This window comes from Sphaerodactylus townsendi, linkage group LG01 (assembly GCF_021028975.2).
Source record: "Sphaerodactylus townsendi isolate TG3544 linkage group LG01, MPM_Stown_v2.3, whole genome shotgun sequence".
NCBI lineage: Eukaryota > Metazoa > Chordata > Lepidosauria > Squamata > Sphaerodactylidae > Sphaerodactylus > Sphaerodactylus townsendi.
Genome location: NC_059425.1, coordinates 107,130,141 through 107,154,679, shown reverse-complemented (window position 1 = coordinate 107,154,679; position 24,539 = coordinate 107,130,141). Strand labels below are relative to the sequence as shown.

The 24,539-nt window shown below is 41.6% G+C and overlaps 1 protein-coding gene across 2 annotated transcripts in view; it reads right to left on the bottom strand.

The window, feature by feature from the left end:
• The window catches only part of MAP3K5 (mitogen-activated protein kinase kinase kinase 5), a 124,606-nt gene that overhangs the window by 43,966 nt on the left and 56,101 nt on the right, over positions 1-24,539 (bottom strand). For both annotated transcript variants that reach the window (XM_048489881.1, XM_048489890.1), the window contains exons 8-12: positions 16,182-16,294; positions 13,819-13,978; positions 9,838-9,991; positions 5,472-5,579; positions 1,751-1,800 (exon numbers count right to left, since the gene is read on the bottom strand). In XM_048489881.1, coding sequence (XP_048345838.1) covers positions 1,751-1,800; positions 5,472-5,579; positions 9,838-9,991; positions 13,819-13,978; positions 16,182-16,294 — 585 coding nt within the window. The remainder of the gene's footprint in view (positions 1-1,750; positions 1,801-5,471; positions 5,580-9,837; positions 9,992-13,818; positions 13,979-16,181; positions 16,295-24,539) is intronic.

Genomic DNA, 24,539 nt, shown 5'->3' with positions numbered 1-24,539 from the left:
TTTATCTGATCTCAACACCAGTTGAGTCCCATTACCTCACATGGTGTCTGTTGTGGGGAGTGGAAAGGAAGGAGTTTGTAAACCACTTTGAGCCTCCTTATGGTTCAGAAAAGTGGGGTATGAATCCAAACTCTTCTTCTCTTTTCCTCCTGTATAGTACCTAGAAGGTGTATCATTAGGTACTATAATCTACTAAATAATGAACCAAAGTTAAACCAGGCTGCTTTCGACATTTCAAACCCTTCCCATTTAGTGGCAAGGCACCAAACTGGGAAAATGGGAAATTTAAGGGCAGACCAGAACTATACAATTGAAAACCAGTGCTCAAGTGCTGCAGATTTATTGATATTGAAGAATATATGGTTCAGGATTCAGCATCACTGTTAATCCCTAGGAAACCTCTTTTAAATCACTGCCTTCAAGTTTTCAAAGGCATATACTCTGATAACTGTGATTATGAAATGCTACTTTGAACAATATTTTTAAACAAAATGTCTTTCTCAGCCACAGTCATCACTAACGCATTGCTTAGCATGAGATGGTCTCCTAAATCAGTTCTATCAAGCAACAAGTTTACCAGCCAATGTTTACAGCGGTATAAACAGGACTTCAAGTCTTTAAAATGAAGGCAGTACTTTTATATCTTTTTGGAGGCTTTTTCTAATTCACAATGGTTTCTTAGAAGTATTATATCCTGGACAGTTTAACTTCCCAAGATATAAATAGTCTCTCCCATTTTCAGACATTAACATCTACTTTTAAAACTGTTTGGTCAGTATCAAAAACTGCAGTTGGTTATAACTAATTCAGTTTTAACAACTACACACATACATCTGATACACTGGGCCTTAACATAGTCAAGAAATCAAGACACCGATCTCCCACGTAATGAGCAGTTTAACCTTGAATCTTTTCCTTGACTGCATTCGGGCTGTAGGCAAAGGCTGTACAGTATGTTGAATACAAGAGGAAAGGAAGGGAGAAACTCTAGGAAGGGAAAGGAGGAGGAACCTCTAGACAGCTAGCATATCAAGCAGACTGTTCAGTATGGTTTTGTTGCTGATGTACCAATCTTGAGCTCATTATTGAGAGCCAATGTGGTATAGAGAATAGATTATTGGACTAGCATCTGGGAGAGACCGGTTCAAATCCCTACTCTGCCATGGAAGCTTGCTGGGTGAACCTGGACCAGAGACACACTCAGCCTAACCTAAGTCACAGGGTTGTTGTGACGATACAGTATAGGAAAGGAGAATGGTGTAAGACGCTTTGGGTCTCCACTGGGGAGAATAGTTGGGTATAAAGGAAGCAAATAAATAAGCCATGCAATCCGCCCAACACACACACACACACATACCCTGAAATCTAAAGCTGTACAGGGTAGGATAACATTTTCCTCTCGATTTGCTGAATGTAAAAATGAGTTTTGATGTTAGTATTCCTACAGGAGTGATTCAGGCTTCTGTTCTTCCCACTGCATCTTACATAGTGGTGTCCCCATGCAGCTGCCTTCCCTTCCCATTAATTTTTCTTTGCCATTTTTGTATCCAACAGTCCCATTTCAAATCTGACCACATACTAGAACATCTACAACGTGTTGGAGATCCCCTCACATATATTTCAGAAACTTGTTTAGTCTGCTTTTATCTCTCAGTTTAACCTATCACATAGCTGTTGCAATAACAGCATAAGGGAAGGGAGGAATAACACTGGGATATAGAGGTAGAAAAATAGGGGGAAAAACCCTTACCTTACACCTCTAATGGAATCGGCAGTAAAGTTCCATTCATGAATGCCTTTCTGTAACATGGAAGCCAGCAAAAGTATAAAAAATATATGGCAAGTACTTTGAACAATGGTACATGGTCTGCACTTTAAACCATTAGTGATTACAGTTTATTTTTCCACTGTACTTATTTTTAACTATATATGTCACCTTTAGGGGGAAAAAAACTTATATTTTCCTAGTATCCAACTTTCTCTAAACCTCTGAAACATAATTTTCTCCCTCTGTTTTGTTCTGCCTCATACCTTCCTCATAACAATTATTTCCAATTTATAAACTTGTCCCATGAGCCTCTTTTTGGATGTGAGTGCAATTTAAATTCATTAGTATTGTGCTGGAAAAATTAATATATGGATGAAGTGGTTAAACTGTAACAAAACAAAACGAAGCAAAAAACAAACAAAAATCCAGCATCATTGCTGAGCCTCCCACAACATTTCAACACTTCTAAAGTTATAGTTTATTGTAGATTTATGTAACAACCTTGTGAGCTGACGTTATGTTCTCAGGCAGTTGAAATAAAATAAGAAACAAGTTTTCCTAGTGATTCTGCCAAATTTTCAAACGGAGTAAACATTTTAAAGGGGCTGTCTAATCTTGTTGTTTGTTATTTTCTTACTGCACAGTCGATTAAAAAAATAAAACCCCTCAGAAGCCAAACTTAGATCAAGGATCAGGAATGAAGCACAGTTGACAGCAGTAGCAATATTAATCCCAGTTGCTATTGGTTTTGTATCTCAGGCTGAGAAGCAAGAAAATCTTGTGCTAGCAAAACTATACAGAATAATCTGAAGTTTGTTCAAGAGCTGGGAAAAATCAGTGGTCCTGTTTACGCAAGTGAAGATTCAGACTTCCTGACCATGAGAGATTCCAACAATGAGTAATGCTGCACTAAGACGTCAGTACGGTTCAAAGTACAGAGAAGCCTTGGACCTAAATTCAGATATCTTCCCAGCAAAGTCACAGTAGCCAGGCAATCCCAGTTCTACATCCTCAACATGGCAGTAAGGCTAACAAACCTCAGGCGGTTGTGTAGTTGTTAATGGGATAAACCACAAGTCCTTGGATCCTGCCACTGGCACATGGAAACAAGGGCACATGGACCACACTGGATGCCTTGTAAAGGCTTTTGCCTTTAAAAAAATGCCAAGTAGAAGGGGCATGGTAGTAAGGAGGGGACCTTTACTTTCTCTTGGGCTTATGGTCTAATTTTATTTGTGTGAGAGTAGAGTGGGAAGAAGATTCATACTATTCTTGCCTCTTTACTACAGCTCCACCAATCCATTTGGCATTTTACGCAGATGATCTCAGGAGCAGTTTTGGGCAGCTGTCTATTTTTCCCATCCTTTCTCTGAGGAGCTCAGGACAAGAGATGTTGAGTGGGAAGTCCACAAATTCCTTCTGCAAATGGATGGTAGGAACCAATCTAATGGCTACATAAACAAAACTTGGTTTGTACTGTCGAAGGCTTTCACAGCCGGATTCAACTGGTTGTTATGAGTTTTCTGGACTGTGTGGCCATGGTCTGGTAGATCTTGTTTCTAATGTTTCGCCTGCATCTGTGGCTGGCATCTTCAGAGGTGTATCACAGAGAGAAGTCTATTACACACTGTGTCCAGTGAGAAGGGAAAATTTAGTGGGTATATATTGTCCATGTCCCAGGGTGGGGAACCAATCAGTAAATGTTTGGGTGAACTTGCAATGCAAAGGTGTAGTTAACTGCATTGTATTGCGGGTGGGGTTTTCAGTCCATTTACAATGGTATTCGCATTTGCATTCCCTGCAGCAGCAACAGCAATAGTGAATGCAAATCCTGTGTCTGGGTGTAGTCAACAATCAAATCTTGGTTTCTTGGTGAAGACAATAAGCTGGATTCCCTCCCTCTGTACACAGCTAGGAAATGGAAGAATCAGTGGTTTGGAACATACAGTACATTTACTATGACATTTTAAGCAGGAGAAACAGCCAACAGATTTGTTTTCATGCTTATAAACCAAACTTCTAAACCAGGAAAAAATGGTGTTTTAGAATCTTGGTTTGGAAATACTTTTGGTCGTTTTGCCTAATTCGGACGCCACAACAAAATGAAGTTTTTTCTAATCAGCAAATCTTTAATCTTTGTTTATTTACGAGGGGACAATGGTGGGTGCACACAAGCCCAAGATGAAGAAACAAAAAACAATATGTATGCCTCCCTGCAATAAATTAGACAAGACAGATATAAACAGATGTTTCATTCTGCCCTGTTCAGCCTTCATAATGCCAATGAAGTCAGCTTAAAAGCAGTGATTAATGGATTCAAATAATGGATAATTGCTCTTAGTATATTCTTGGAGGGAAAAAAATGGTACGAAGATTTACTCTGCCCAAACAGACATATGGCCATGTTTGCATTGTCTTGAGAGTTTGAGTTCATTTATATTCAACAGGTAGGATGTTTGCCAAGTTGATTGATTATGAAATCTATGCACATCTACGCAAGAATTCATTCCGCCTTTGCTCCATGGCAAAACATGAAAACATCTAACATCTGCTGGCTCATATTTTCTGAATGCTGAAGGAGTCCATCTTTTAAAGCTGTTTTATGTGTTGCTTCTAGCTTGACCGCACATTATAGACATGGTGGTGGATCCCATCTGCAGCCTTCCACTCCACTGGAATAATGTGAAGACTTCCTCCAGCCTGAGGAGACTAACTTCAATTTAAACCGCTCTTCTATTGGAGAAAGGCTTCTTGGGTTGGAGGAAGATTCCTTGGAGGATGGTGTATCACCAGAAAGGTGGAGCCAATCCTGGTTTTCTGACAAGACAATTACCATATTCCTACTTTACATTTGTAGGATATGTTCTTTAATTTTTTTATTACACTCCCAAAAAGTACAATTTATGAAGAAATCTCAGTCTGTATTTAATTCCTTTCCTAGACCCCTTTATGCAGAAGACACATCAAGGTATAAAGGAAGGTGCCTATCATTTAAATTTCGAGTTTTCCCCTTTCATCTTCTCAGAGTCCTAATTCTAATCAACGAGCTGCCTCTATATTTATCAAATAAGCCATTTCTTTGAACTGCCAGGTAGTGGCAGCCTATGCACGAGAGACCAAAGTTATAGCTCCACTTTGTGGAGGAAGCTGAGGAGATGATATGTCTGCACTAAGCCCATCTGTTAGTTGTGCAGAACTCTGGGACCTACTGACACAGTTTCACAAATGTTGCTAAAGGACAAATAGCAATGTTTTTATATGGAACCTTCCTGAATTAGCATTTATGGCCATGTTATGGTTAACACTACATTTCCAAATACCCTCTATTTCCTCATCTTTGGACTTGTTTCCTTTACCTCTGGCTCATTCCGCACATGCAGAATAATGCACTTTCAAACTGCTTTCAGTGCTCTTTGAAGCTGTGCAGAATAGCAAAATCCACTGGCAAACACTTGTGAAAGTGGTTTGAAAATGCATTATTTTGCGTGTGCGGAAGGGGCCAGAGTCTGTTTCATTCCCTTGCTCTCTCAAACATCAAAGGCTTAAAATTATCTACTTTATCCAAAACTTGTCCATTTTCTTTTAATCCCTTACATTAAGCAATCAGCTGCTAAAAACCATGACATTCTGGATATAATTCTTCAAGAAGATTCCATGATTTCATCCCCCCTTCATTCTAAAAAACAATGAGTTGGTAACTTACCTTATCATCAGGCATAACATGCCAGATAGAAACTGTCTTCTCTTCAGCCTCACTATTGATGGAGAGATATGAAGGCTGGTAGATTTTTGTTGGCTCTAATATTAAAACCTTTGAAAATAAAATACAGAACAGGTTATTGGGTAGATGCAGCAATAGAGCAAAGCTTCTATCCAGACTAAAGGACAGAAACATGTTGTACATATTTGATGAGGTGAAAGCTTTGCACAAATACCCCAGAAACTGAACTAAGTAGTGACAAATCATATGCAGTGTAAACTGTGCTTCCTTTCCACACAGAAGATGTCTTTTTGTTCTCTTGCTTGGAAGGTTGTTCTTGGCACCCTGCTTTAGAGAAACAGAAACAGAGGATATGGGAATATTTCTCTCTTTAGCCAGTTTTTTCCCTCTGTGTGCCTGTGTGCCTGGGGAAAGCTGGTTCCCCAAATATGGAAAGTAAGGTCCACCAGAACATGGCCACACAGCCTGGAAAACCCACCATAACCAGTAAGATGATTCTGATGGTCTGAATCCTACTTCAACCGAACAAATGCTCCCATATTTTCAGACCAGGGTGTCTCAGATGTCAGTATTTACTCTGGTTACTGAGATGCATGTGGAGATGCATAGTAAGTATTGAATATGTGAATGCCATAATAACACTGTCAGAATGTTGGTCTAAGACTGGAAAGACCAGAGTTCAAATTTCCACTTAGCCATGAAGCACACTATATGACTGTGAGCCAGCCACACATTCAGCCTAATGTGAGAAAAAGAGAAAGGGGAAGATAGCATTTCCTTTCATACAGGAATGAAATGTTTACTCGAATAGTCTCAATAAAGGAGTTCATGACACCTTTCCTCTCCTCTTAGAGTCCTTTTTTTACTGAAATTCAGCCTATTATGAGTGAATTTTTTTCAAACTCACATGACTAATTGCTGCAGTCATATAGTTTTTGAAAATATAATTTCAAATTAAAATGATTTAATATAATATACTAAAAATGATTCAATATAAATTACTAAATATGGGTATCAGCATTGTGCCCCCCATCCCCAGAAGCAGAGACATCTTTGCTCCTTCATACTTAGAATGCAGCGGGACCCTCAGAAGAAAGACCTTTTTTCTTGTCTTGTTCCTGTCCTGCAGCAGTGGTGACTGGGATGAAAGAAAGTCCTCAGTTTGGGTCAGGAAAAGAAGGACTTTTCTTTCCCTGTTTGTATCAGCTGGCTTCTCCTCCTCCCAGGCTGCAGTGGTTAAGCTCAGGAGGAAATGAGAGGAAAGAAAGGGCTTTTGTCTTCCTAACCGAAGTCCTGGGTTGTACCAGGGCTCTACGAGAGAGCAACTCTGCTAGCTTGCGTAGGCCTGAATGTGTTGGAGGGGAGGTAATGGCCAAAGCCAATGGCAACTTACTTTATTATGCAGCAATGATTCTTCTACTGTTCTTACAGCTGCCCCTAACGGACATCCCATCTGACCTCAAAAGCCCTGCTGGGGAAAAGACATCCTTGCTGCACCCACTTTCTAAAATCTCTTGGTGGGTACCAGGAAATGAGTCCATTGGCACCACTGGTCTCACAGGCACAAAGCAGGGAGAAATCTGCCAATGAGAAATCTGCTTGCTCTAGAGAAATCCCTGTCAAGAAGTTTCAATCTTAAATGGGCTGGAACCGTGACTTTTTATGGATTTTGTAATTGATGTTCTAATATTTTATTTATATTATAAACTGTTTGAGCTCTGCGAGGTAGAAAGATAGTCAATAAATGCTTTAAATGAATGAATTAATGAATGGATAAACTCTACAGAAGAAAAGCAGGTGAAGGGAAAATGTCAAATGAAGAAAGATAAAACCTCCTACCCTTTCCCCCACTACCACTTCCTGATAGAAGCCATGCCTGGCTGGCCCTTGCTTTGCAAAAGAGAAGCAAAAGTGATAAACTGTAATGCACAGTCAGGGTGGTGAAGGACTAGAGATCCATGTTCAAACTGCCACTAAACAAGGGAGTTCATTGGATGACTTTGGACTACTTCTCCTCTCAAGACTAACTAATATAGGTTCGTATGAAGCTAAAATGGAGTGGGGGCGGGGAAGGAATCATCTATACCACACACTGGGATCTATAAAGAAAGAGTGAGATAAAAGCATGATGCTGAAGTGGGAGCCCCCCCCCCCCCAGCATTCCAATCCCTCCTCATATGAGTGACAAGCTGATTTTTGCTCACCCACAGCGACCTATGGATCCTACTGGATTCCAGAATGCTCTGTGGGATCTGATGCCTTCCAGCAGCTCATTAGATGAGCAAACAGAGAACTGGAACAACTGGTGCTCAACAGCCACTAATGAGATCTCTTCCCATGGCTCTCTTCATTCCCATATCAAGCTAGCCCAATGGCATAACTCAGACTGAGGAGGAAGAAATAGGACTAAGACAGCTTGAGCAAAGTTGGTGAAGGACTCGTGAAGAAGTGTTAAGAAAATGTTATACGATGCTTATGAAAGTTTATGAGATGGAGATGAAGACTGAGAAAAAGGATTACTTCGCAGTAAGCATTGAATCTGCAAGCTTTCATTGAGTACAATTATTTACAGTAATTTGGCAACTGACAGCCCTATCAGAGAGGCCTCTCCGTTGTGAAGCATTTACGGATAAAATCCTATCCACCAGGACCTCCCCTCCAAATTAGATGCAGGAAATGAACTGGAGGCCCTTTGGCCATCTTAATGTCATATATTGGACCATTTCGATTGGCTGTCCCAGGATGAAGTGGACAGAGTCCTGAGAACTGTAAAGCCCACCACTTGCCTCTTGGACCCATGCCCACCCTGACTTTTGAAAGCCATTGGGGATGAAGTCTAGAATCCCTTAGGGAGTATTATTAACTTGTCCCTGAATATGGGGACTTTCCCTGAAGGACTGAAAGAGGCAGTGGGGAGACACTCTTAAAAATACCATCTCTGGATCTTTTGGATCTTGCCATCTACTACCTAGCATCCCACCTTTCTTTCCTGGGAAAGGTAGTTGAGAGAGTGGTTGCAGAGCATCTCTGGGTCTATCTGGAAGAAATTTCTGTCCTGGATCCATTCTAATCTGATTTCCGCAGGGCGGTCAGAGACAGCTCTAACTGCCCTGACAGACAATCTCTGGAGAAACTTAGACCAAGGTGGGTCAGCACTACTGTTAATTTAACTCTGACAGCAACGTTCAACTTGATCAATCATGAAATCTTGGCCAACTGCCTTGCAGATATGGAGATTTGTGGGTCAGCCTTGCAATTGCTACTCTCATTTCTTCAGGGTCAGGGACAGAGGGTTGCAATCAGAGAGAGAACCTCTGCCCGCCAATCACAGGTGTGCAGAGTCCCTAAAGGGGCAATTCTCTCATCAATATTTATTTATTTATTTATTTATTTTTGAGGTTTTTTTATACCACCCTACCCCCAAAGGGCTCTGGGCGGTGAACAACATAATTAAATAACATACAATATTATTTAATATCTATTTGTGCTCTCTTGATGGGTTAATCTGGAGGTTTGGGTTGGGGTGTCATCAATATGTCAATGACACCCAACTGGATTTGTTAATAGACAGACATCCAGACTCCACCCCAGATGTTCTGGTCAACTGCTTGGAGGCTGTGGTGGAATGGTTGAAAGAGAGCCTACAGAAGTTAAATCCAAAGAAGATGGAGGTCCTGCCACAGGGTCAGGGACCGGGCAAGATTGCCAATTATCCGTTCTGGATGGTTGAATACTGGACAAACTGTAGAGCCTGGGTGTGTTCCTTGATGCCTCCCTATCAGTGGAGGCTGAAGTGACACACGTCATCTCTGTGGCTTTCGATCATCTGTTCCAAATGAAACAATTGGCACCTTACCTGTCTCAACCCAATCTAGCCACAGTGATCCATGTGACAGTCACCTTTAGGTTGAATTACTGCAACTCACTCTATGCAGGACTACCCTTGGGCCTGATTCAGAAGCTCCAGCTGGTGCAGAATGCAGCAGTGGAGACCCTTATGGGGGCCCCATGGTGTGCACATATTCAACCAGAGCACTGCCAGCTGCACTAGCTCCAGTTAGTTTTGGTTTTTAAGAAGTATTTTTATTGTGCATGCATTTAATTTGCTTGCTGCCTTGGTGGCCCCAATGAAGGCAGAAAGGTGGGGTGTACATTTTCTAAAATAAGTAGAAATGATAAAGAACACATAATCCATCCAACAATTGCAATAGTTATAGGAAGCTTTTCTGTTTTTGAAAGTTTATCATCTTCCAAATTAAAATTAACATTTTCCAAATAAACTTGAGGCAAGACAAACAGGAAATGAACACTATTAACCATTAATTAAAATGTTCTAAAACATACTTACAGGAAATCTAACTACTGACACATCCGTCTTTGTGGCTTCAACTAGAAAGTCCATCCAAAAGTCCACAAGCTCATGTTTGGCAACCTGCTGTTCTGGATTCAATTTCTTAAAGTGCTGATATATCAAAATAGTCTCTACAATTGACTTGAGGTACCTAGAGACAATGATCAAAAGGGAAACAATTTATAATTTTACATGCTTCATTTGTACTAAGTGACACATCACCAAGTTGAGAGCATTAGCAGCTTTATTGGTGTCACAAGATGAAAAACCTGGGTATATCTACAGAGAGCTTTCTCCTGCTCTCAGATAAATTCTTTGGCACTAGTCTGATAAAAAGTTCATAAAACCAGGTACAAAATTTATGTGGGTATTATACAACATACCAGCTCTGATCCTTTTCTACTATGCAAGTAACACAGATGTCCATTTCATGCTTCTCCATTTTAGGAATTTCCACATATACATCTTTGTATTTCAGATATGTATAGTATGGAGACTGCATGACTGCATGAACATGCTGACGAAGGAACACAAGACCAATCAAGGTCACAGCATGCACAATGTTTTAAAAAATAGACCTTTATGACACTAGTGTCTATGAATTAGGATGATCTGGAAATAAAACAGACACATGGTGGTCCATCTTTTTCATTATTCTGTGTCTCACAGTAGTGAAATGGATACTCCCAAAAGGTTTATAAGCAAGACCAAAGCCTGACAAATAGATATGATGTTTCTCCCCACTGTTACCTCCAGCACCTGGTACTCAGAGCGACACTTCCTCTGAACATGGAACACTGAACCATCTGAGATGTAATGGGACTTTCCCAGATATCTTTAGATATACTCTTTCAGCCTCAGGTCCCCAAATAGCAATGGATAGCAATGTTGTACAACTTTACAGGATGCCTTTATAGATTTCAGCAGTATATATCTGAACACTCTGAACATCAATATGAAAATTATGTTTAATTTCAATTAATTTGTAGTTACTAGCTTATTACATTGCATTGTTCATAGTTTTATTGCTGAATCCTTTTATAAAATGATTGTAACTACCAGATAGGGTAAAAAAAGTAATGTAAAACAGTGTAAGGCAAGTACAGTTGTAGTAGTATACTACAGGGCAAATCACAGGTACACAATACACACAGACCTCAGGATAATAAGTCTTGAAAGAATCATGTGACCAGAATGAGCATACCTGAACTACCCAACTCACTAGTTCAGAATATAGGGTCAGAACATATGCTCTGTATGTTTAACTGCAGGCAACTCCAATCATATAAATAGTACTGGACTAGATGGACCAATGATCTGTCTCAGGATGTCAGCTCTACATATTCAAACACCCATAACCCTTTGTGTAGCATGTGAGATAATACCTTTTATCTGACAAACTAGTCTTTCAAACTTCAGATTCATGTCTTTGTCAGTCATAAGTACCTGAACATATTGACCCACTTGGTCTTGATTTCTTGTCTTTGAGAAGATGACATTATCTACCCCCCCCGACTCAGTTGTTCCTGAATTACAGATCTACCAGTAGCATTATAATGTCAAAAGTACAAAGGACATGCACACTTACAGCGGCCAGTGTTTGACCAGGGCAACAGCATTTTTCAAATTTATTTATTTATTTTATTTATTTATTTATTCATTCCACTTTTATACCGCCCTCCCCCAAAGGGCTCAGGGTGGTTAACAACATAATACATACAAGTGGATAATAAGATAAAATACTAAAATTTATACAAGTTAAATTAAATCCTGTTTACTTAGATCTAATCAAGAAACAAATCTTTCCTCTTTTCTTTGAGCTCTGCAGCATCTCATCAAGTTGCTCCTGAGTGTCTCAGGAACAGAATGGGATAGTGTATAAGAGGGCTGAATTTTGAGGCAAAATGAGCAGAAGTCCTCCCCCCTTGCCTCTTCTCTGAGCTCTTTCGTTAATGGAGCTCAAACTCTTTTGCAAGAGGGGAGGGAAGTGTCTGCCAATATGATGCTCTTCTTACTTCCCCCTGCTGCATCTTACTCTTTCCTCTGGCACCACACTCCAGGTTCCATAATGAGACAGTATTTACACACACATTACACAAGGGGAAATTAGGGTGAAGATGTTACACCTATGTATATTTAATCCTGGCAATCACAAGTCTGAAATCACCAAAGGGAAAAGTAGAGCAAAAGGCTTGGGGAATCTAAAATAGGAAGCAGGACAAAAGTTAAACACCCCCTCCACAAATTCCCTGGTTTAAATATTTTTTCCAAAAACAAAGCAGCCATCAAACAGTTATACTGTGGGGCATTATCCAGCCCAAGTTAAGCACATTTTACTCCCACTGATGCAGAAGAAAAGCTTTAACCATACATTTACCTGAAGTCTCCACTGAGACTTTAAAGTACTGAGCTAGTACCTTATTTATGCTAGTACTGGGCTTGTATTTTGGTATTATTGTGCTTCTTGTTTCTAGTTTATAGGAGGGAAATGGAAAATACAGACTGGTGCCAACAGGCAGTTTCAAATTTGAAATGATTAGTCACTCACAAGCTAGACACAAAAACATCCTTTCATCAGATTAATGATAACTCAGTGTACCTGCAGAATCTTGATTCAAATCCCAACTGAACCATGGGAGTCCATGGATGACCTTTGCCATGTTTCAGTCTCATTCCCTGGATGGCTGTTACAGTTGTAAAAGACTATTCAAATAAAACACAGCACTGCAACTTTCATCTCAAAGAGGCAGCACTAACAAACTAAGTCTAATGTTATTTGACCACTGGGAGGTCAATAGCTTTGAAAAAAACCTAGTTTTTCACTGAATAAAACTGGATACAGATGAAATATATTTTCACCTCTCCACGTACCCATCTCCAGTGGAAGTCTGCCCAAAGTTTTAGCATGATGCTAAATGTTTTGTAAAATATACTGTTTGTTTTGAATTCTTTATATTAACATTTTAAATTCTGAAAGCTGTCCTGGATATTTTGGTCAAAGGATAGGTAAAAATACAGTAAATAAACATGAAACAAAAAATACAATGACAACATCATCATGTGATTACTCTGGATAGGGAGATAACTTCATTCCATTTCCTGTCCCTTTCAGGTTCTTATAATTCAGTACCTTCTCTGGGGATACTCACACACACACAGCAACTGATATGAAACTGACTGTGAGGTTATAGTTTATAGTTGTTTAGCAACTGCAATCTACCTTTCGCATCCCTGAACCAAGAAAAATGACTGGTTCTTTTACAACTAAAGGTGCTGAGGACAACAGTAATTGAATGTAGGCAAGTTCAGTAATTTGCTACTTGGTACCCTTTGAAGGATAAATGCTATGAAAAGTGCTTCATCTGAGCAGTGCATGAGAAAATTAGAGAGTCAACAAAACTAAAGAGAAAAAGAGGCAACTGGATTTCAACATTTAATTCCTATTTTACAGGTTGAAATGCTAAATTGAATTCAACTAATAAAGTAGGATAAGAGGCAGGAGAACAATCTGCCAAAAGAACTGGCAGTAGCTTGTGTTCTGAGCCAAGAGAACTGCTGAACATTGCCCTTGTTTTGAAATGATTACATGGGCTGACTGATTTTGGATACACAAGTCAGTTTTTCAGATAACAACTGAAATTTTCTGCAAATCCATTCTTGACTACAGCAAGAGATAGACTCTGCTACTAGGAAAGTGGTGTCACCTTACTTTACAATTGTTTTGTATAAAAATAAATGAATAATAAAAGTGAAATACAATGTCTTTATGATGACCTTGTTTTCCCTCAGACTTAGAATCAACTTTACTCATAAAAGAACATGGTTTTCTTGGACAGATTCACAAATCTGAGGAAAAAATTCCAATAGTTTCAACAATCCTGTGCCAGAAAACTGAGAGCAATACAGTACAAAAATACATTTTTTGAAGGTGCAACATTTAATATGCACAGCTAGAACATCCTCTGTACAATGCCTTACCATGCCGGTGTCTTCAATTTGAAAAGTTTTTCTGACGCCTGAATCACTCTAGTGTGATCATTTGCCAAAACACTGGCTCCCAGGAAAAATCCAACTTCCCAGTAACTCTGCAATTTTTCCAAGTTTCCCTTTTTCCCAAGCAGGCTGCTTATCTTTACTCCTGAAGAAACAAGAAAGGCAAACATGGTAATCCAACATTCTAGTTAATGCATGAATAAATTCCTCTGGACTAGTGTAACCATCTGCAAGGCTGCCACTGGTGCTCTGGTCTGCAGACTGTTCTTTCTTGTCTCTCTTACTGTTAATCTGTAATCTAATTTCTTAATGTATCAAGATTATGGAAAAGTAAAAATAAAACAATGTGATTTTGTTTGACGCTACCCAGCATTGCTTGGTAGGTCAACAAACAATTCAGAGGAAAAAATGTCTCATCCCTTTAGCAGAGGCTTAATGTGTGGAAATGGGCAGTTGAAACTTTTCATGACACAGGGGTAAAATATTTCTTCATTTATTTACTCTATTTATACCATGCCTTTTTCCATAATGAGGACTCAAAATGGCTTACATCATTCTGCTCTCCTCCATTTTATCCTCACAACAACCTTCTGAGATAGTTTAAGCTGAGAATGCATGACTGGCCCAAATTCACAAAGAAAGCTCCCATAGAAGAGTAGGGGTTCAAACCTCAATCTCCTCAGGTCCTACTCTGACATGCTAACTCAGGGGTATTCAGTCCACAGCTTATGGAAAAAACCTGTTTGCAAATACTACTAACCAGAAGAGTAGCATTTACTTTCATTCCTGGCATGAAGGCTGCACCCCAAGGAGACTCACAACTTTCCCATTCTTCCACTGGTGACTATTTCAAGGTAGGAAGCAACTGCAGGGCAAAACCCTTGTTCACTGTCTGGAGACATGTCAACTGGCATGTCAAGAGCCTTGTGTAGCTGCCAAGACATTGAAAATAATTGTTCTAGCCAGTATACCACAATGACTAAGATCCAGTGCCGTGGGCAGGGGACTGGCACTTGGGGCAAAATGCCCCTCCACTGTCTCATTTACTTTTAAAAGTTAAAAAAGCAGCCTGCTCCACACTGACTGCTCCAGGCCATGGAGGCTGCTCCAGACCGTGGGGATGGCCTGAGGGGAGGGGAGGAGGGAGCGATTCTCCACCCCTATGCCTGTACCTACCACAATAAGTATTCCTATAATACCTACTTTAACCAGTGATGTTTACAGAATTTGCAAATAATGGGCTTGTAATATGGGCTTGTAATATGATTCTAGTATTTTTCAACACTGGCAGCCAAGTTTTGTTCATTTTCATGGTTTCTTCCTTTAGAAACCATGAAAATGAACAGAACTTGGCTGCCAGTGTTGAAAAATACTAGAGTCAAGACAGTGACTAATCAGCTCCACACAAACATAGGATGACTATAGACAAAGGAAACAAAGGCCAGGATACTTCTATTCAGATGCTCCCACCTATTGACCTTGCTATCTTCATTGTTATCCCATGCTATAGACTTCATTGTTACTCATACTTCTATTCAGATGCCCTCACCTATTGACCTGGCTGTCTTCTTTGTTACTCACAGACAATGTTTCTTCACCCACCCTGGACACTCCAACAGGTATATATACTCCACTTGCTTTCCCAACATCAGATCCTCTGAAGATGCCAGCCACAGATGCAGGCGCAACGTCAGGAGAGAATGCTGCTAGAACACGGCCATACAGCCCGGAAACCACACAGCACCCAAGTGATTCCGGCCGTGAAAGCTTTCGACAATACGTTTTTTAAAATTATTATTATTTTATTTTTTGGCTTTAGGTTTAATAGTCCAAGAATTATTATTTTTTAAAACACAAATCAACGATCCCTAATGCTATCTTTTCCAGAAGAAAGGGTGTGTCAAACATTTTCAGGTCTGTATTTTGGATATTTTTTTCTTTTTTAAATCAGAGATATATAATTAAGGCTGCTAGGGAGTAGTATGTACGATGAATGTTGCTTTTGGGAATAAGATAAGAATTTGTGGGAAAAGGAATATTCTTTTCACCTATTTAAAGGTTTAAGAAGAAAAGATTCATGTAAGTTATGGTTTTATTATGTAAAGCTTTATTGTAATTTTGTTTATATTGTGTATTACTGTTATTTATGGTTGAAATAATACAATTTATTTTTAAAAAAGTTAGCTGAAACTCATCATTACTTGCGAAAAAATAAGGCTGGCTACACACTTCAGAGCACCTCCCTTAAACACAGAGGATGATGAAGCTGCTGTCACATGAGCTGGTTTGCTTGGGAATTATATTAATATTACATATTGCCAACTTTATGTGGTTCAAAATTAAATTACCAACTTTCCGTAGCTCAAAAGATGTATCAAACTGGTGCCCGGCAGCCAAGAGAAGTACGGCATAATTAATTCCTGACTGTAATGTTGGTTCTGACTCAAATGCCTTCTTGAACCTAGAAGAACAACAAGTTAATGTTTTAAAACAAGGCAGTTTTCCAAGTAGGCAATTACATCTTTGGTACTCTGAGAAATGATCATCAGTTTACGCAATGCCTAGTCAACCCTTTCAGGCACAAAATATTCTACCCTTCTCCATCCAGACTTCAGTTATTTTAAGAATCTATTTACGACATCCTCTTACCATTTCCTCATATGTTTATGCAATTTTGAAAAATATACAGCTTGTTACCAGCATTGCTGTTTTGCGTTGGGAACTAAAAATATGAAGTCTGAACATTAGTATAACAATTCCTTCGGTCATTTATTTGAGAATTATGACTTCAATCCACTCAGTTGAGACTGACATGAATGTCAAATAGACATGTTCCACTTTAAAACCTGATAATTTATAATTCAGTGGTCCTGTGACACTAAAGAAATGAATGCAAAATTATGTGGAACTCCAACATGGAAGGATAAAAATGTGTAAACAGCCAGTGAGGGTTTTTGCCTTGAAAACCCTACAGGGTTGCCATAAACCCACTGTGACTTAATGGCACTTTCTACTGCCAAACAATAACGAATTCAAGTGTAATATTAATAATAATCACCATCTTATATTTTTAATAGTGAACTCAGCAAATCTTTGGAAACTTAAATCTGATGACTAGAACTGCAAATGGGCAAGACGGATCAATGAGTTTTAAAAAGCTGAAAACAAAAAAAGAAGTGCCTACACCTTTAAGCAACAGATTCCCTCAATGACTGTTGCTGGCAACTACAGATTCCAGTCTTGATTCTGCCAGTTTAAGGACAGGGCCTTTTCCAGACCTATTTTGTCCTTTTTTGTTTTTGTTTGGATTTATATCCCCCCTTTCTCTCCTGCAGGAGACTCAAAGGGGCTTACAATCCCCTTGCCCTTCCCCCCTCACAACAAACACCCTGTGAGGTAAGTGGGGCTGAGAGAGCTCTGAGAAGCTGTGACTAGCCCAAGGTCACCCAACTGGCGTGTGTGGGAGTGTACAGGCTAATCTGAATTCCCCAGATAAGCCTCCACAGCTCAGGTGGCAGTGCTGGGAGTCAAACCCGGTTCCTCCAGATTAGATACACAAGCTCTTAACCTCCTACGCCACTGCTGCTCCTTTGAGGGAGGACTCATTGTGGCCAAACCCTCCAAAGCAGCCATTTTCTCTGGGGAAACTAGGGATGACAACTTCCAAGTGAGGACTGGAGATTACCCAGAATTACAGCTGATATTCAAATATCAGTTCCCCTGGATAAAATGGCTGCTTTGGAAGGTGAATCTATGTCATTATGCCCTGCTGAAGTTGCTTCCCTCCCCAAACCTCACCTTCTCAAGGCTCCAGCCCCAAATCTCCAGGAATTTCACAACCTGATTTTGACAACGCTAAGGGAGACTGATCTCTAGAGTGGCAGGAGGAAGAAAGAGAGAGAGACCGAAAGAAGTATGGGGAGAGAGGTGGAAGGAGGGGTCCTCACTTGCCTTTATACTAATAGCTACATTGGCCAAGTCTGAGGATACTTAAATCCAGTGACCTGTGAATAGGTAAGACAGATCTTTCAACAAATCTCAAAAGGCCTCCAGGTTTGCAGAGAAATCTGAAATCTACCAACAAAAGCCATTGCAGAAGTCAAACACACACACACCCCGGATAAAAGGAGAAGCTGTAGCTTTAAGCAAGAGTGGCCGTTGCCATTCCAGGCTGAGTTCTGTCAGTGAAAGACAGTGGGAGGAGGCAAGGCCCTTTCCAAGGCCTATTTCAGCCTTTGAGGGAGGACTCATTAGAGCTAGGGTTGGCTAGGTTGCTAGTTCAAGGTTGGGAAATTTCTGGAGATTCTGTGGTGAAGTCTGAGGATGGAAGAGTTTGGGGAGGGGAGAGGCCTCAGCTGGCTTTAATGCTATTCAGTCACCCTGCAAAAGCAGTCATTTTTTCCCAGGGGGGATAGATCTTTGTCACCTGGGAGATCTCCAGTTCCCAGCTGGAGGGTGACAGCCCTAAGCCTGGGAGCAACCTCTGGATGACTTCATACCACCTAATTTGCATGAATCAACTAGGCTTGGCTGTTTGCTGCTGTTCAACAGTAACTACCTTATGAAAGCCAGTGTGAAATAGCAGTTGGAGCTTAACAGTAGAGTCTGGGAACCCAGATTCAAATCCCCATTATATCATGGAAGTTGACTGGGAGATTTTGTTGTGAAGATAAACATGAGGGGTGACTAATTTAAATGCTTTGGTCCCCACTATAGAGAAAGATGGAAAATGAAGTAAATAAACAATAAACACAGCTGAAGATGGGAGGCAGATAAAAGGTAATTTGGTGAATGAGAAGGAGAAGGAGAAAGAGAAAATGAGGCAGGAAAATGGGAGATGATATGGGGGTTGCCAGGAGAATGAAACAGGAAATAGTGGGGAGATGGATACAGGGAAAAGTGAGGTGCTAGCCCACAAGTCCTTGAGAGTTCCCTACTATGGAAATGGGACTGGTGCAGTGGCTGATCCCTCTCAACCAGCCACAGTTTTGCTAGGTAGAGGCTTTCGGGGCCTGGGGAGAGGGAAGGTTTAAAACAGGCAGATAAAGTTAGGTTGTCTGTTGGGTGGGAATGAGATAGGGTTGCCAACTTCAGATTAGGAAATAACTGGAGATTTGGAGGGGTGGATCCTGGGGAGAGTGAGATCTAGGGAGAGGAGAGGCATCAGAGGGGTATAATGCCAAGGACTCTGCCTTTCAAAATAGCCATTTCCTCCAAGGGAACTAGGCTGGCCAACTTCCAGGTGAGGCTGGAGATCATCCAGAGCTGCTGTCTGGATGAGATATCAGTTCCCCTGGAGAAAATGCGTTGGAGAGCGGATTTATAACATTATACCCTGATGAGGTTGCTTCCCTCCCCCAAAATTTGCATCCCAAGGCTGCATCTCCAAATCTCCAGGCATTTCCCAACCTGGAGCTGGCAACCCAAAGGAGGAACTGACCTCCGCAGTATGGATAACCGTTCGTATTCCAGGAGATCTCCAGGTCCCACCTGTTGGTTGACAACCCTAGAAGGAGATAAAGATGCAGGAAAAGGGGAGAGGCTATGGGAGCTTTAAGAAAAAGGAAAGAGAAGACTGTGGGGGAGAAGGAAATGAGATGCCTACCGCAAGTCCTTCAAGGTTCCTACGTCTCTATATACTAATAGCAAAGTCAGCCAAATCTGAGGATACTTAAATCTGGTGATTGGATCCGTGAATGGGCAAGGCAGATCTTTCTAAAACGTGGCTTTAAAACCACATGGGTGGTTTAATTGCACCCTTTGAATTGTTCCCTTTTTCTCCACTGGAACAAGTATTTCAAACCCTCCAGAAACAGAAAATCATTGGGGAGGGAGGGGGGGGGGAGATATTGTGAAGCATTGAATGGGTTAAAGCACCCTCCCCCTTCACTTTCAGCTTTTTATCACTTGCTCCTGAAGCAGACTTTCAACCAAAAAAGGACGGCTAGGCTATAATCACATACGTAGTTTGGCCATCAGCCACTACATGGTACCAGCTCTCCACTCTCTTTTAAAAGGATATTATACATGTCCATGCCATTGTCTTAACAATCTAAATAAAGAACTCTCTCATTTAATTGCCTGCAATTTACAGTGAGGCATGACAAAACAAGGGAGGATGTTTAAACTAACAAACATTCATTTCCAATAAAAAGGCCTTCCTTCCCTTCCTCATTAACCATTAACACATTGAGCAGGTATTCATGCCACAAACATTTTGGTATCTCAGTCATGGCAAATAGAATGTAAACAGGAGGCAGGAGGATTATTTATCCTGCTGAAAGTTAATTTGGCCTGAATTTTATAAATGTTATTTAATTTTTTAAGTGATATGCTTGAATATCCTCAAGGTTTTTTTGCAGTTATAATTTTTATCAAAAATTAGTTACTTCTACAGTATATTATTAGCAAATAACAAAGTTCCACTCATGAAAGGAATAATCTATATATATACAAAGCTAACCATTCGTTTGTGAGTCATGCTCTAACTCCGAAACCAGTGGACCAAATGCTCTCAAAAATTCACACGCCGTTGCTCATGTATGCGCGCATGTTTTCCACACCTCCCCTTCTCCAGGTAACGCACCTGAGCCAGGTAAAATGCTTTCCCCCCACACTTACAGCCCCGCTGCTGCCCACTCCTCCACCGAATGCTGTTCTCGTTATGCCTCTGAACCTTCATGCTGCCTCGCCAATTGGCCGCACCGCCTACAGCTGCCTCACTGCATTCTTCCACCGCCTGCCGCCACCGCTCAGCCCCACCACCTACCACCTCCTGCTGCACATATCCAACAACGGCAATCCGTCTGCACACCCATCTCATTCACCAAACTTCACTCCCACACCCACACACTCCCAGCCGCCTACTTCTGTGCCACTTTCAACTGCCCCTCATGGCCCCAATGCCGACGCACCAGGCTCCACCCCTGCCTCCGCGCAAACTTCTGCTGCCCAAAACGCCCACGGAGCCGTGCCTGGCTCCATGCTTCCTCCTGGCCTAACTTCCACTGGCCCAAATGCCCACAACAACGCACCATGCTCCCCCGTCTAACTCTGCGGTGACTTCTGCTGCCCCTCATGCCCGCTACAAGGAGCCTGTCTCCATGCCTTGCTACACTGCACCTTGAGCTGCCCCTCACGGCTGCCACTCCGACACCGCAGCATCACCCCTTGCCCCCTGCAAGTAAACATCTTCTACATGACAAAAGTAAGGGCTCTTCCCCTCACTGGACTGTGTAGTGTTTCATGGGACACTTGTATGCATCATTCCCCTTCTTCTCCATTGAACCCTGGGATTAACGCACCAGCGATGCGGACGACCCCTCCCACCAGCAGACACCCCCTCAAACACCACCACTCGAGAACCACAGCAGCACAGGCAACAGCGCCTGCTGCTCCACTCGATGCAGGGGAGAAGTGGCTATTCTCTTAGCCCCCGCCCCTGCCCCCGCTTTGCGCCCCAAAAAGCTGCTGCACACCATGGACATCTCGGGAGGCAGATTGCCCAGAAGGAGTGGATCTCCCTTTCAGTTTGCAACCCGCTATTTCGGGGAGGCGGGGAAACCCGGGATACATGCACAGAAGGAGGGGGGGGGGGAGACGCATTCTTTGGCTAATTTTTCAGCTACCTCCTCCAGCAGAATTTTTACGGCAGTCTTTAGATCTCCAATGGAATCCCCTCACCCTCCCCCCCTGACTACTCGAGCCAAGGAATAATGTACTCTCCCCCCAACGTTGGTCAGTCATACAAAAACAGCCCCCCCACACACATGGCCCAAAACCATGCCTCTCCCCCTCCCCCATCTCACTTACCCACATCTCTGCCCCCCAGCTCATGGTGCCAGAAGATCACTTTGGCTGAGTGTCACCAACTGCCGCCTTCTGCCTCTGTGTAATGCCCTTCACCCTACAGGACGTGCACTTTCAAACCACTTTTGATACACTACTCAACTGCATTTTACCATACAGAATTCCAAAACACACTTAGAAGCAATTTTGCAACAGGATGCCAACTGCCTTCTTCTACCTCTCCCTCTGCATTCAGGTACAACATTTACATCTGTTGGGACACTAGGAAACACACTAATGGATTCAAATTATGAGAAAAGACAATTCACCTAGCCATAAGACACACCTTCAGAAGTAAGGGCTATTCTCCTCAGAGGATGGCGCAGTCTTTCCTTACACAGAGCCTTAATGGCCATCTGTTGGGGAATGGGAGCACAATCACAGGGATCAACTGATCGATTCTCACTAAGAGAAAAGTAAGGGCTTCATTAACACAGGCTTATTTTTCTTCCATTTCCATTTCACCACACTCAGCCACAGCAACGCATGGCCGGGCACTGCTAGTTACAAATAAAAATAAGAACATAAGAACATAAGAACATAAGAACAAGCCAGCTGGATCAGACCAAAGTCCATCTAGTCCAGCTCTCTGCTACTCGCAGTGGCCCACCAGGTGCCTTTGGGAGCTCACATGTAGGATGTGAACGCAATGGCCTTCTGCGGCTGTTGCTCCCGATCACCTGGTCTGTTAAGGCATTTGCAATCTCAGATCAAGGAGGATCAAGATTGGTAGCCATAAATCGACTTCTCCTCCATAAATCTGTCCAAGCCCCTTTTAAAGCTATCCAGGTTAGTAGCCATCACCACCTCCTGTGGCAGCATATTCCAAACACCAATCACACGTTGCGTGAAGAAGTGTTTCCTTTTATTAGTCCTAATTCTTCCCCCCAGCATTTTCAATGAATGCCCCCTGGTTCTAGTATTGTGAGAAAGAGCGAAAAATTTCTCTCTGTCAACATTTTCTACCCCATGCATAATTTTGTAGACTTCAATCATATCCCCCCTCAGCCGCCTCCTCTCCAAACTAAAGAGTCCCAAACGCTGCAGCCTCTCCTCATAGGGAAGGTGCTCCAGTCCCCCAATCATCCTTGTTGCCCTTCTCTGCACTTTTTCTATCTCCTCAATATCCTTTTTGAGATGTGGCAACCAGAACTGGACACAGTACTCCAAGTGCGGTCGCACCACTGCTTTATATAAGGGCATGACAATCTTTGCAGTTTTATTATCAATTCCTTTTCTAATGATCCCCAGCATAGAGTTTGCCTTTTTCACAGCTGCCATGCATTGAGTTGACATTCCCATGGAACTATCAACTAAGACGCCTTAAATCCTCTTTCCTGGTCTTTGTGACTGATAGCACTGGACCCCTGTAGCGCATGTGTATATGTGAAGTTTGGATTTTTTGCCCCTATGTGCATCACTTTACATTTTGCTACATTGAACTGCATTTGCCATTTCTGAGCCCACTCACCTAATTTATCAAGGTCCGCTTGGAGCTCTTCGCAATCCTTTGTGGTTCTCACCACCCTACATAATTTGGTATCATCTGCAAACTTGGCCACCACGCTACCCACCCCTACTACCAGGTCATTTATGAATAGGTTAAAGAGCCCTGGTCCCAAAACGGATCCTTGGGGGACACCTGAATGTATGAGATTCCCTGAAACTTTTAAAAATGGATCAGTTTCAAATTATGTTACTTCTGATAATTTATATGGAAACAAATGAAAAAAAAATTGAAGCCTAGCAGATTTTTTTTTAATCTACATTTCTCCAACCAGTTCAAACAAAGAGAAACAATGGTGGTGTACAAGACAAAAATTATTCTTGTGTAGAAAACAAAATTCACAGTGAAAATGTGCTCATAACAATCCTGTTCTCAAGTCCTATCTAAAGGCCAGGAAATAAGGCTAAAGGTGACTGTTTATTGCTCACCCTCTGCTCATCCAGCCTTTGCCCTGTAAAGTCAGACAGCTTCTTTTTTAGATGAGGGACAGAAAGGGGAAAGTTGACCTTAAAAACCTCACACAATGCCAGAAGCATTACAACCTCCTTACATTCAGGGATGGTGAAGAGGCATTAGAACCATTTCTGTTGTCACTACTGGTACAAAACCCCCAAAGAACTAAACCTCGTTGCTTTGCCAACATGTTCTACCTTTGGAGAGTTGTGAGCATGTCATGTCACAGAACAAACAGCAAAAGGAGATCCATCCCCTCACATCTTGATTACAATAAGCCTGAAATGCTGGGAGAGGAATAGGTCATTCTGCCAAAGAGGGCTCACTAGTCTGACTAGCATTCAGACTGTTGACAGTACATGGGTGTTAGGACCAGTCTCTTTAATGGTTATGCTAAGACTAGGTCAAGCGTGACGCCATCTTTGTTAATTTTATCGCTGTGTTTTAATTCTAATTTAATGGGGTTTGTTTGTATGGGTTGTAAAATGAAATTATGTTGTGCACCGCCCAGAGCCCTCCGGGGGTTGGGCAGTATATAAAACCCACAAATAAATAAATAAAGCCTAACCATTACATTACACCACATGGAAATAGCATCAGCTCCTCGTGGCTGCTTTAATCTATTAAAGCTCCTTGTCTTAATTTTGTGGAGATTTTCCATGCCAGTGTCAACTACCTTCAGAAATATCACAGAAATGTTCCTCCCAATCAGGGAAAGCCACTGGCTCACTTGCTGCCACTTTGTTTAAAGTGTTTCCAGAAGCGTTCACATGGCAGTTTAAATGCAATGTAAGAACCTGCCCTAAAAGCCGCACTAGTAAGTAATCGGTTGAGAAATAGAACTTGAAAACATTGTGATCAGCTAGAACCCTGTAGCTTATTATCCTTGGGAACCTTC